The sequence below is a fragment of the Haliotis asinina genome, chromosome 1, assembly GCF_037392515.1.
Source record: "Haliotis asinina isolate JCU_RB_2024 chromosome 1, JCU_Hal_asi_v2, whole genome shotgun sequence".
Classification (NCBI taxonomy): domain Eukaryota; kingdom Metazoa; phylum Mollusca; class Gastropoda; order Lepetellida; family Haliotidae; genus Haliotis; species Haliotis asinina.
The window spans coordinates 43,687,092-43,701,755 of NC_090280.1; the positions used below are offsets into that span (position 1 = coordinate 43,687,092).

General features: G+C 37.3%; 1 protein-coding gene across 1 annotated transcript in view; it reads right to left on the reverse strand.

The window, feature by feature from the left end:
• Positions 1-14,664, reverse strand: part of LOC137291725 (protein c-ets-1-B-like) — a 56,148-nt gene that overhangs the window by 38,596 nt on the left and 2,888 nt on the right. The window contains exon 3 of the mRNA XM_067823199.1: positions 7,035-7,170. Coding sequence (XP_067679300.1) covers positions 7,035-7,170 — 136 coding nt within the window. The remainder of the gene's footprint in view (positions 1-7,034; positions 7,171-14,664) is intronic.

Below are 14,664 nucleotides of genomic sequence, written 5' to 3' on the forward strand. Positions count from 1 at the left end.
TGCTATTGCCGTGCATTATCCCTTGTACACTGGCATCCCCTATACACTAATGCAATGTAAATGGGATGTCAGTGTTCAGAGGATGCCATTGTACATGGGAATGCCAGTGTACAAGGGATGTCAATGTAAAATGGATGCCAACGTACTAGGGAATGCCAGTGTACAAAGGATGCCTATATATGTATATATATATATATATATATATATATATATATATATATATATATATAGTTGAGGTGAAAATAACAGCTTTAGAGAACGGGAGAATTAATGCAAATGTGAAAAAAGAGTTTATTTTAATCTACTGATACTGGCAATTGAAATTATAAATTTCAATTTCAAAATTTGGGTTTGAAACAGCAACAACCAGCAAATTAAGAAATTCATCCTAAAAAGCCATACCCTAAAAACACTCAACAGAAGATTAAGATATTTTATGGATACTGGAAATGAGACAATCATGTCATGAAAATAAAATTCTTTGAATTTTGAATTTACTACTAGATACCTACAATTTAATAAAAGCATAGTTCCAATCTGGACCACTGTATGTGAGGCAGACACCAAGCTGCTCCAGGCATCCACACACATCAAGATGCAGGGATCACTAATCTAATTCAGCCCAATTAGTATTTGGGGCAAAAGCTGTTGCAGAAATTTGCATTTTTTTTTTCAAAATTAGTGTATACTTTTCCAAAGAATTTGGATATTAATAAAAAACAAATAGATATTCTTAGATCTTGTTCTTAACATTTTACTTATCTAAATCAGTGGTAGGTTTCCACATACAGCTAGGTACTGCATAAAATTTGGTTAAATTTTATTGGGTATCATACATATACTATTTGATAATTTAATCTAATGTATTTTTTTTTAAATTTTAAATATTGTCACTGCTGTTGTAGTCACATGTTTTTGTGTTTTTCGTAATAAATATGATAAAATCTCATGGGTTGGCATCTATCTCTGCAAGACGGAGGAGGGGGAACTGTCAGTTTTACAAATACAGGATGAGGAGAAATGGCGTGTTTGTTCTACAAATTATGTCTTGAAGGTGGTACTCTGTAATATACCTACATGTTCCAGTGACGCTAACTCTCTCATAAAAGAGGATCTGCCCCTAGAACACACCACTATAAGCCCATAACTCCAACCCTGCCCACAAAAACATTGGCCATGTAATTCTTGCTGTGGAATCTTGGCCACACTCCATGGAGGCTAGTGGACTAGTGTTATATTTGTTCATGGTGTAGGCCATATCTGTATTTAGCTTCCTTTATGCAAACTACACTTAGTCACACTTGAAGACAAACCTGAGATTGCTTTAGATATTACAAAAGCATTCTTGCTGGTTAAAGTTAATCACATTCATAACTGCAGGGGTTAAAAACTTTTTGAAAAGCCACTTGCCACAGGGCAAGTGACTTTAAGAAAGTAATTTGTGCAGATTCATTTTCCCCTTGCCCTGATTTTTATGACATAATCATGATAATGTAATTCTGAAGGAATAAATCCACATGATATTGGATATTAATGTTTAGTTCACAATTTATTGCGAAGTGATAAATAGCAGTAATCAACTTAATTATCGAGGTGAAATTTAATAGCTACATTTTGAGCAGATACGAAATGAAATCCAAGTCTTATTTGCAGTTTGAAACTGTAATCAGAAATTATCTAGTAGCCAACTGACAAGTAAGATACCATTATTTGGTTGCCCAAAATGAAAACTGACTTATCCTGGGAGTCGGGTTATGGGACTTTTAACCCCCAGAACTTATATGCTAGTGCTCCTTGACTAACAACTAGTCTCCAAAATGAAGATATTGTACTGAAATGTTTATTATGAAAGAAACTAAAATGAAACGAAGAGAAGCCCAAAGACAGAAGCTGTGGAAATGTAGACATGCCACAGTTTCTAGACTTATGTAGGTGTTTTTGGTTATATTTGCTTCAGGGTCAGTACGAGAAACCAAGGTGCTCACACAACAGATATATATTATAAGCAACAAATTGTACCCCTACAGCCCATTGCATGTATATAGGTAAAACTCGGGTGATCAGACTCACTGACTTGGGTGACACATGTCATCGGTTCCAGTTGCGCAGATCGCTGCTCATGCCGATCGATGCTTGATCACTGGATTGTCTGCTCCAGATTTGATTATTTACAGACCATCGTTTTATAGCTGGAATATTACTAAGTGCGGCATGAAACTAATCTCACTCACTCACCATATATATGGTACTGATAGCAAACTGTGCCCAAACTGCAAAGTGTCTTATAAGTTGTACCTCTGTCAAACAGAAGGCTTTTCGTGATGATCTCGGTTGGTTTACAACTGGATGGTGCATGGCTAGGTTATGGATGAGGATGGCTAGGTTTGACTATTGGCATAGTTGTAGCTATTATATCATTTACATTCAGTACGCTGTGAGTGAGTGAGTGAGTGAGTGAGTGAGTGAGTGAGAGAGTTTTAAGACGTTTTTAGCAATATTCTAGCAATATCATGGTGGGGGACTCCAGATACGCCTTCACACATTATATCCATGTTGGGAATAGAACCAGTGTCTTCAACATGATGACTGAACACTTTAACCACCTGGCTAACCCCAGTATCCCTGGCTATGTAGGAGACGTAACAGTTCGCTTGACTCAAGAGTAGACCAATCTAACTCAAAGACTCATAAACATAAAATTTTCCATGAAATGCTGATCATAATGATAGCATCTGATAAACTCTTAAAGGTGTTTGCAGAGTTTATGTCCTAAAACAAAATCGTTGTTTGACAAACTGTTATTAAAATATTGACACAGTTCACTATTGTTATAGGGAGGAGTACAGAGAAAGGGACAGCCAGATGTTTGAGAAACATGTGCATAAGTGCTGACAAAGCTATTGATTTGTTAACCTGTTCTGTACCGTTTCCATCCTTTCTCGCACCTCTGGCTGTCTTTCTTTACACTCCTCCCTCGTAACAAATAGTGAACTGTGTCAATATTTTAATGATACTTTGTTAGACAGCTCCTTTTATTATTAGGGCTTAAATTCTGCAAAAAAACTCACAAAGTTGATCTGATGTTTTGATAATATGATCAGTGTTTTATTGAGTATTAAAAAAATTATTCAGTCTGCTTTTGAGTCCAATGTACTATAGGGGATGAAAGGGTGAGTGCACTGTCTTCAGAGAGATCTAGTGTAGACAAAAATGAAATTACCTGCTTCAATTCTTAATTAACTTAAAAGAGCATTTAATTTTATATTAAGTATTTTAAGCTCTGCACAATTTCACAATTTGATGAAATCTTTGACATGTCAGCAATGAAATTGCTATCAGTAGGGTTTGACATTATTATCATGCTGATAGGGCCTTAGTGATTGGAACGGATTAACTGAGTGTATTGAATGATAGGAGACTGTTGTCACGCCCCAATCCTGCGCTTATCAAATATGATACCCTCCCTAGCTATTGTCTATCTCCACCATTTCAAGGAGGTCATTTAGTCATGGCTCATATGTCTAGTAAGTATGCCTGCATAAATTCCTGATATGCTACAAAATCTTGACAAAAAAGATATTTATTATTCTCCATGTTCCTAATTTACCCAATGAGTCAGTAGTGTTGATACATAGCAGTAATGTACATGATGGATTTACATCAAATCAGTACAGATGTTGAAACTGCCGGTATGACTCATTTATCAGGCAGAAAAATCTTCACCAAAAGGTAAAATTCACTACAGAATGTGCCACTAATTTGTAAATTTCTACAAACTTCTGTTGCAGTGTACAATAGCTCATAGATCTGACTGTTTTCAAACAAAGTGGATAATAAGAGTAAAGGATTAGGAGAAAAGGATTAGTGAATAATTACACCTAACACCATAGTCAGTCTCTTGTCACACAGCTGGGTGCTTCTGGGGCACAATGGCACTGGTGTGGTGTCAGATCACATGCAGGCCAGAGGGGTGGGGTGGTGTGGGGTTACTGGTGGTGTCAGATCACTGGGAGGCCAGCCAGGGTGGGTGGGAATACTGGTGGTTTTTTGGATTGCATTTTTGCCCCACATAAACTTCATACATATTTTGATATTTAATATTTAGTACTTTCACTGGTGATTTTTTTAGTTTTTCCCCTCCTGTCTTTAGGTTTCCTGAGGACAAAAATCTGTGAAACAAGAAACAAAATTGGTCTTGCCTAAGTGTTCAAACAATTTAAAAAAACATCCAGATAACAAGATCTTAAGCTACCTAAGGGCTAATACCTCTTGAACTCTTTGAAGACAAGATAGCTCTACTATGGTTTAAATACATTATGCAAACAACATTTATATGCAGCTCAAGGCAATTCTTGATACCCTACAGAATTATTATTTCACTGTTTACAGGATTTCTGCATCCATTTCAACACATGCATCATTCTCTCTCTTACACATCAAACATAATTCATGACATATTAAGGGTGGATGTTTATGTATATATGTTATCCATTAAAAAAAACTGCCGATATTTTTTACCTCAGTTTCAAGGTTGTACACTGGCCTGATGTAGGTCTCTGTTTTGAGGGCAGTGGTGTAGCCTAATGGTTAAAGTGTTCGCTCGTCATGCCCAAGGTCCATTTCGATTCCTCACATGGGTGCAATAAGTGAAGTCCATTTCTGATATTGCTGGAATATTACTACAAGTGGCGTAAAACCAAACTCACTCTCTGTTTTCAGTATGTAAATGTAATTTCTCTAACTTTGTGTAATAATAAAAAAGGAAATTTTTTTGTGTATTTTACTAGCACAGAATTGTTACTGTTTCTTAATTTGTTAGGATTCTAATGCTTCAAATCAGCGACCACTTTATTCAGGTTTCAAGGTTTGCTTATCGATTAAACACATCTGAAGTTGCTCTGGAAACAAGTGACATGTGACTGGTATTTTTGCTGTGTCAACAAAGGTGTCCCAGTTTGAAAATGTTTGTTTGTCAACAAATAGGTTTGCGCAACAAAAGAAGCCGTATGAAGCAGTGGCGACCGCCTTGTTCTAACATCAGTCTTCCTTGTCTCCACCCAACCCAACTATCTGGGTCAGTCACAGAAAAAAGCATGAAGCAACACACAGTGGGGAGAGACACAAAATACCTCCAGCAACACTATGTATCTAGTACTTCAAAACAATCAAAATAAACACTCTACCTGTTGGTTTCGGGGTGCTAAAATTAGGCCAAGAATTTAAGGATAAACTTGCCAAATCCGTTGATCTCTCTGTATATTCAAGAACAGATTTGGGGTTGATCCTCTACCAAACTACAACTGTGCCAAATGTTAAGGAGAAAAAACTATTCTAAGGTCTATAATTAACAATTGTTGAGGACCATATATACGAAACTGTAACACTAACAGACAGGAAGTGGCCAATACATGCCATTCAGCTTTTAATGTGATCATTTAACTACAAGGGAACAAGACTAAATGACTGACAAGATTTTCGTTGTATGCCACTTTCAGCAATATCATGGCAGGGAACACCAGAAATGGACTTCACACACTGTACCAATGTGGGAATCGAACCTGGGTGTTTGTCGTAACAATTGAACACTTGAACCACTAGGCTACCCCACCACCCCAGGTAACAAGAGGGCTTCATTTAGTCACCAACAGCTGCTACAGACACAGACAAGGTGGACCAATCACTAGCTGTTCTGTTGCCCTATGTGGTCAGGGCTTCATTTAAGAGATGTTAACCTACTTGCAGCAGGTGCAACCTAAGATAAAGATCTATTTGCGCCAGTCAAATACCACTTGCAAAATAGTGTGTTAAAACATCAGAGGTTTCAGTGCACATAAACATGTCCCTGATGTAGTACCCATGAAACCATGGAAACACAGAAACATAATGGATCCCTGTTTACAAGAACTGTCACAGCTGCAAAATGTTGTCGGTACCACAGCTATTCGAAATTTAGAAGAAAAATGAGCTGACATATTTATGCTTAGAATGTTACATTTATTGTTGACTTAATCCTAAAACATTGACAGCAGCATGTGCCTGTTCGATTCATGACTAGGATGCACTTTGTAATATTGGACTGCACCAGTGGAAGTAACAAGGCACTAAATCCAGCCCTTGTGCTGAAGTAGGGATGCACAAGTCCATGTACATGACCCTCCTACCATTCCTTTCCTGAAAAAATACCACACACAAACACCTTGGCTCTGTATGTGAGAATGCAAAATAATAATAGTTTGTCAACTCATATAACGAAAACTGAAAATGCACAAATGTATTACAGTAATACACTGGAAGCTGTCAAAACCTGAATCTGTCTTATCCGGCAAGTTGTCACCACTGGCATAAAATCTCAGGCCCATCCATGGCTTGTTTGAGTGGCCTTTTAGAAGTTGAGGTGTACAAATAGGACAAATTGTTTTGGATAACAACTTCTTTTTTGCGTGACTGCGACATTTCGGTACAGATTCTTGTACCGTCATTCCTGCTTGACAACGGTACAAGAATCTGAACCAAATAGAGAAGTTGCTATCCATAACAATTTCTCCTAATTGTACCATCCGTGGCTTGTACATTTATCATCAGCTCTACAATCCAGGACATTGTATAAACCGGATTATTTCTTCAGTCCCAATGAGTGCCGGTTTAGAAAGCATTTTAGAAAGCTTCCACTGTATACAAAATGGATGCTGACATAATTCCCCTGCATCCCCTTTGATTCACAATATAATTCACTGTACTCAGAGTCACAACATATCTGTGACTTTGCTAAGTGTTTTGTTGTTTCTTTACAGCAGTTATATGCATTATTCTATTCTGATTTCATCAGTCCACATGATCAATGATTTATTCCAGGCTCTAATACAGTTCTGTATATCATTACCTCTAAGGACCCACAAATTGTCAAGGACCCCTAAAACCAATACTTGTCCTGCGTGGGGGTCACCAGTAGCCCCATTCTTGTGAGTCATGGCAAGACCCTGCTTGTGTATTATTTACGTTTGGATGTTGATTCGATATTGACTGTAGGAACTCACCAAGACTTTCATCGGAGAGATCAGATATGGACGGAACCTTCTGCAGCGTTGGTACCCGGCGATCTTCATGAGAATCAGAGGAAAACATTGTCTGGAGGCGGCCAATTTCCTTTGTCAGCTTGGGATCGTAGGTTACCTTCACAAAAACAAAAACACAAGTAAACATTATGACTTATAGACCTCAGTATATGTAGTCAGCAGTTTTTGTCATACAAGCAGTATTCCAGCTACCTGGTGGCGGTCTGTAGATAATGGAGTCTAGACCAGACAATCCACTGATCAACAGCACATCTGGGAACTGATGATATGTGTCAGCCAAGTCAGTGAGCCTGACCACCCGATCCTGTTAGTCACCTCTTACAACAAGCATAGCTGCCAAGACGGTCAAGTGGCCCCTAATCTGCTTCAGCTATGTTCACTCATCATTTGGAATTGCCAAAATACAAAGAGACAAAGTATCACTTGCTGAAAGTTATGTTGAATATTTCAAGTGTATACAGAAAAATTTCACCAGTGAGACAAATTCAGCCTCTAACCAATAAAGACCTAGTATAGTCCGTTTGGGGTCAAATGAAAACAACAAATGATTAAATAACTCAAAATTTGGGTAAGTGCTCAAAACATAAATAAGACTCATGGCCCTGAAACATCTGTACCCAACAGGATCTGAATTGACTTTTCACCATCGGTCATTCAAGAATTGTGCTACTTTCATCTGTCACAAAGGGGAGTGAAAAAATGGCTGACGGAAAAGCATCAAACTAGCTTGGGTCATCTCACCTGCCTGTGCAGTGTTGCACCTGAACGTGTGCTGGTGCTGTTCCACAAGCCGTTTGTCACCCCCCGGTTTGAAGTGAGAAAATCGCAAATATTCCATGATTTCTTTTCCACAATCATAAAAAGTCAGATTTCAGATCCTTTTGGGTAGAGAGGTTTTAAGAACATGCATATTATTTATGTTTAGTGCACTTATCCACATTTTGACATATTTAACAATTCATGCTTCTCATCTGACCCCAAAACGACTAAACAACCTGCTGGATGTCACTTATTGTGGGGTTGTAGGGTAGCCTAGTGGTGAAAGCATTCGCTTATCACACTGAAGGCATGAGTTCGATTGCCCACATGGGTACAATGTGTGAAGCCCATTTCTGGTATTCCCTAACCGAGATATTTCTGGAATATTGCTAAAATTGGCATAAAATTATACTCACTCACTCATAGAGCGTTCTCACCACCTGCAGATCCAACTTACGAGCTGTAGTTGCTGCAGTGACTGATGGGAGTTTTCTCTAAAACTTGGTGAAATTCGTCCAATAATAATCATGAACACCTAAATAAGTTAATGTCACTTGTAGAACTTTTGTTAAATTTCATGACATTGTACAATGACTTTCCATCACCATCCTGCAAATGAACTGTCTCATCCAGCCCTTAAGGGCAATGAAATGTAATGTGTCAATACAGCAAGAAACATGATAAATGCTGGGGGTGGCAACGCTGTGTTTGTGAGAGATTACAGCAGCCCAACTAATCATTACAGGCAGCTATTAGTGGTCCTCTAACGAGCAAGTTGCGTGATTCTTACCTACTGCACTTCAACCACCAAGAGACGTTGTCAAATGAGGCAGATAATCTCATATCTCTCAATCTTGACGCTGTTATCTAACTGTACTTTCCATTGAAACAATTCCTTGTTCATGTTATCCCCACGTCTACTGCTTGCCGCAGCTCTAACTGACCATGTCTTAGTGTCTGCTATGCCCAGTATAACAGATCTTTACCCGAATTCATCAGAGGGAATGTAGAAACAACACATGTATACTTATATGTCTCGGACTCATTTTCAGTCAGGTGTGAAATGTGTGAAACCAATGTCTGGTGTCCATGGTCGTGATATTATTGATATTTATTTATTGCGTATCATTCCATCAAGAAACAGTAGCAATATACTATAAACCACAAATATGAATGTTACAGTAGTTACAGACACATATATGATATACATTACAACAGTTTATCATATGCAGTATGAATATCATGACATATTTTAGAAATAGTTTCAGGATTTCTGTTTCAAAAAATTTATGGATGACTTGACCAATCTGTAGGTTCTTAATTTGTTGTTTGATGTGAGAGAATCACTTAATGACAGCCTGAACATGTATTCACATTTGGACTGGAGTTTATTCATTGTAAATTTATTGAATTTAGTTGTGTTGAATTGAATTTAGTTTATTTCAAAAACTTGCTTAATTTTATTGAATTTATGGGCCTAGCCTATATTGTGGTTACAGAGATTGATATTTGTTTCTAAGGCATCCTTAAGTATTATATTTGTTGTGCTATCTATATGGATCTTATAGTTGATTTCCTTTTTGATATTGCTGGAATATTGCTGAAAGTGGCATAAATCTAATCTCACTCACTTTGATTCATGTAGAAACAATACATGTATACATGTACGTCTCAGATTCATATTCAGTGGGTGGTTGGACAGCCAAATGTTTAAAACATTCGCTCGTCATGCTGAAGACCTGGGTGAAGCCAATTTCTGGTGTCCCCAGGCGTGATATTGATTGATTATTGCTAAAAGTGTCATAAAACTCACTCACTCACTTTTGATTCATTTTCAGGCCTCTCACCTTTTGAACACCATTGCATTAATGACACAGATAACTAATTGATCTGTAGAATGAAGGAGACAAAGTTCCCCAAGGACTTGACCTTCCACACATACAGCTAAGTCTGAGAAACCCAAGTGACATTACCACTAATACCAGCATAAAAAATATGCATGATGCTAAATCCTGATTCTCTGATTGGCTGGTTAAGTGTGGAGACAGATTATGACGGACTACTTTCCTGATTTATTGACAAGTTAGTCTTCATTTGGACAAATTCACTTACAACTGTCCCTAAAGTTTACAGTCATCCACAAATAACCATAGGGGCAATTTAGAATTAATGGCTGGGGGTGGGCAGGGTGGGGTGGGGTGATGATGATTTCTGTAGTAAAGCATGTACAATGACCCCACCACAACCCGTTCGTGTGTCATGCACAAAATTGATTACCCCCTCCCCACTTATTTGTCAAATGATAACATTTAAATATCTCTATGTACAAAATAGCTGATATACCCACAGTACGTGTATAAAACTGATGACCCCCTTACCTACCCAGAACAACAGAATCAAATGATTGCATGAGAACACAAATAGGTTCATCCCAAAATTACAGCAGCATCTATATACACACATTTATTGATGAGATTTATGCATGTTTAGAGGAACATAAAACATGTGTTTTGTACACATGGACAGACAGTAGGTGAAAGCTGCACAGGATAACTTAATACACTGAGGTTCAAATTAAAGTCAATCAAAACCTTCTTTTCACATAGATTATGAAACAGGGGCTATTATATCAAGTTTGAAATGATAATGTATTAACATATGGTTGGTGACATGTATCAGCTGCCCATCACTTACAACATCAGGTAGAGCGAGTGAGTTTAGTTTTATGCCGCACTCAGCAATACTCTAGCGATGTGGCAGCGATCTATAAATAATCAAATCTGGACCAATCCAGTTATCAACAGCAAGAGCAACAATCTGTGCAACTGGGAACCGATGACATGTGTCAACCAAGTCGGTGAGTCTGACCACCCGATCCCGTTAGTCGCCTGTAATGACAAGCATGGGTTGCTGAAGGGGTATAGAGGGCAAATCAAGTCATTATAATTAGTGCTGATTTCTGTTATTAAACAAAATAGGTGAATCAGCAGACAAACTGCTTGCTCAGGATTTTGTACCAGAACATCAATGAAATATTTAACTAAGGTAAAATTTTAAGTTGGTTCAATATATTTCATCTTGTGAAAGGCTGTCAACTATTGTGTTCAAATGTGCTCAAAGCAAATCGAAGATGAATTTCACATTGTACTGGCAAGGCCATTATTGAAAATAGAATGACGCTTATTGAAACTTATTCATTTAGAGCCTTAGCACAGCAGATAGGGCAGGGTGGAAGGTTTGAAAATAATACTGTATGTTTATGTACTAATGGTATATTATTATTGTTGTAGAACAACAACAATTATATCAGCAAACTTGCCTTGATTCTTTAAAAATTACATCAGTCTAATTGTGAAACCCTTTAATCTTTCATGTTCAGGGCATTTCAGTGTATATGTAAATGCTTTTGTACAAGAACACCATACACAACTAAACTTTTGTCCCAACTGCACCATTAATAAATATTTGATACTTATAGAATCCCCAAAAGTGAACATTAATGATCAGATACACTCTTGGAGGTACAAATACATAAATAATTTATTGTCATCATTATAACTAAAACCCGACATTAAACTATTCATTTCAACATTTAATTACCTTAAATTGACTTTTTTTTACAACAGTGCACAATTCTATCCAGTGAATGAAATTTCAACCAATCAGAGGAGCACGCCTCGGTGACGTAATGTGAGGTATGACCATGTGGGACTCTGTATTCAAGTACATTTCCTGGGGTAAATTATCTGTTAACATGTTAACAGGTTGGTTTGTCTAAACCTAAAATCATGACAACTGTGAAAAATGAAAGCTCAATGTTTTCACAAGCTGTTGTCATTGAATCTTCTGTGTCTAGCTTCCAAGTTACAACTTGTTTTCATAAATGATTCTGTCAAAATCACTTCTTGTCAATGTCACCACGATTATAAAATTCATGTTGCTATTGAAGCAGTCTCATGCAAAATCCTTTAGGTCATGATTCAGATACATATTTAACAACAAGTAGGAAGTAATTTTCATTTTTTAACTTCATGAAAACAAACCATAATCTAACTGATTCTTGAATTGACTTTAGCTTGTGCCATCATCATTTTTAAAAAGGGAAGGACCCTGTTGTGAACATCTGTCAATTTGAGAATATATCCCATTTAGGTTTGTTTTCACTTTCATTTACAAAATCAAAACTAATATCTACTGGTAGTAAAATATGTATTTGATTGATGAACAATAGGACTTTGCATGAGATAGCTCATAACAACAGTTTCACTCTTGGAAGCAAGGTGGGTGTCAATACGATACCACTTCCAATATTAATGTCACTTTGACCACAACCTTCCTTCTGAGGAAGAAATTGTTGTATTACAAGTTGTGTCATGCAAAATTCTTTTTTTTTCCAATCATTTACAACAACTAGTAAATAGTTATGATTTTTTAACTCGATGAAAACAAATATAAATACCATTTTCATAACCAACTGTGGGGTCTGGTGGAAGTCTGTGCATGGTGACACCACCCGACCCCTGTGAGCAACTGACGGCAATGCAACAATTTGGCATGTCTTCATTGACGTTGAGAAATCAGCAAAATGACAAGCTTATTACACACTTTATATACAACTAATTGAAAATCCTTCCTCACACTATGTCACTTCCGGTTTGCAGTAGTGTCTATGGTTTCTTTGGTGGGCAAGAGTGAAGCAAGCATCTGTTTGGCAACTTTTAATCCCTCGGTATTAATCAACCGCAAGTTTATAAGAATGAATTTGATGTTCTGCATAAGACTAACCACAAGTCTTTCATGTGCAATGGTTACAAAAAGTACAAAAAACAAAAGTTTACTTGTTATTTAATACAAGATATGTGTATTTTAGGAACATTGCATTGCAAACACTGAAATTATGTGTATGATTCAGACACTTCACAGAATATGTCATTAGACAAGAACCAAGTCTAATTCAGAACAGGATTCAAATAATGCAAAAAGTAAAACAAGACACCATTTATGCAGTCCGCATGTATTGTCAAATTGACTGTTTGAGGTTGCCACAAAATCTTCTCATTTTCATTAAATAGTTGATTATGGTAATATAATTAACTCATGGCCACAAAAATGAACAATCAATCCCTACTATCAGAGGAACTTCACAAATCCAAAAGGTGGTGAAAAACATGTCACATCGCAGGTGTCTACATTCTCTTTGTTTTTCTCATTTCAGCTGTTTATTTTCCAAGCTCACAAGGCCAAATATGTCAAACAAAGGTCTGTCTTGAGGACCGATCTGAACATGCTGAATATGTGTAGACCTCCACCATTGTTTGGCACGCTGAGTTCCACCTAGATAATATTTACACCCATGCCGCTAGGATGCTAACTTTGCTCTCCGTGCTTGTGCCAGTTTAATCAATGTGTTTTAGGAAGTGCTGCACAATTGTCTTCTGTTGGCAGTTATCTGGCTCTGACCCTCCACCAGATAATGGTTTTTCGATCAGGCTTTTAACATTCTCCCATATACATATGCATTATCTGGTAGAAGTAGACAATGGATGTTTAGATGATAGAATGTCAAAAGCAACTTCAGACGGGGCATCTTGTGTGTATGAGATTAACATGGAGGTCGCAATAACAGAAGGTACTCTGACCACAAGACGTAGTTTTGCCATGAAGCTCATGCACATACCGAAACAAACCATCAAAAATACCCATTCAACCTATAAAGTTGAAAAAAAAATGTGATGAAAAAAATGTATCACAAAATTGGAGTTCAAATGATTCACTAATTTTCCCCCAATGCTGGGGAAAAAGTCGTTTCAACACCTATGCTGTGATGTGCTCATAACACATGCGCAGTGAATGTGTTCGTGGAGCTTGAAACAGTATGCCTGCCTGGGGTATGAGATCGTGAGCAGTAATCTAATCTTGGTTGTGGACACAAAGAAGTAAATTATCTACTCATTACATTAACAAATCCAACATGTTAATTGTGATAAGCAGACTCTGTCACAGAGAACTCCATGTCTTGTTTATTGACACCTATATGTATGCCTGCCTGTCTACTAATGACAATATGCAATGCACAATTTCAATCATTGACCACATGAAATTTCAAATTAACACTTATCGGGCTTATAAGCTATAAACAAAGAGTCGGCTAAGCATACCGGCAAATGAATCAGTGGCCAATGAAAAAGCTTCGTCACACTTGAGTGCATTCCCACCCGCTCTGACTGGGTTCAGTATTGCAGCTGCTTCATTTCGAGGGAAGTATACAAAAGTACAAAATACTGCACTTTTGACTGTCGATTATATGCTTATAATTTAGTTTATTTGTTTTTTTTTAATCAGCAATGCATTTTAAATATCATGAAGAAGTGAAAACTGTGTTTTAATTATGTTTGATTTTTTGGTTGCATGTGGCCTTTAACTTAAGCACATGAAAGACTTTCCCCATTACCTGATCACAAGATATAGTCCTAGCTCAAACACATAACAGTCTTCCACATCACCAGCTCATAAGATATGGTCTGAACTTAAGTACATAACAGACTTTCCCACTACAAGATCATAAGGTCACAAGATGTAGTGTTAACTTAAGGAGTACCTATATAGACTGCCACCCTACCAGTTCACAAATTTGAATAGGCTAGTTTTCTTTCTGATGTGCAAAATGGCCCATGGCCCCTGCCATTCCAAATCCCTGCTTAAGCACATGAAAGACTGCCAAATTACCAGGTCACAAGATGTAGTTTTAACTTAAGCATAAAAAAGACTTCCACAGTACCAGTTCACAAGATGTAGTTTTAACATAGGCACCTGAAAGACCTCCCACTTACTA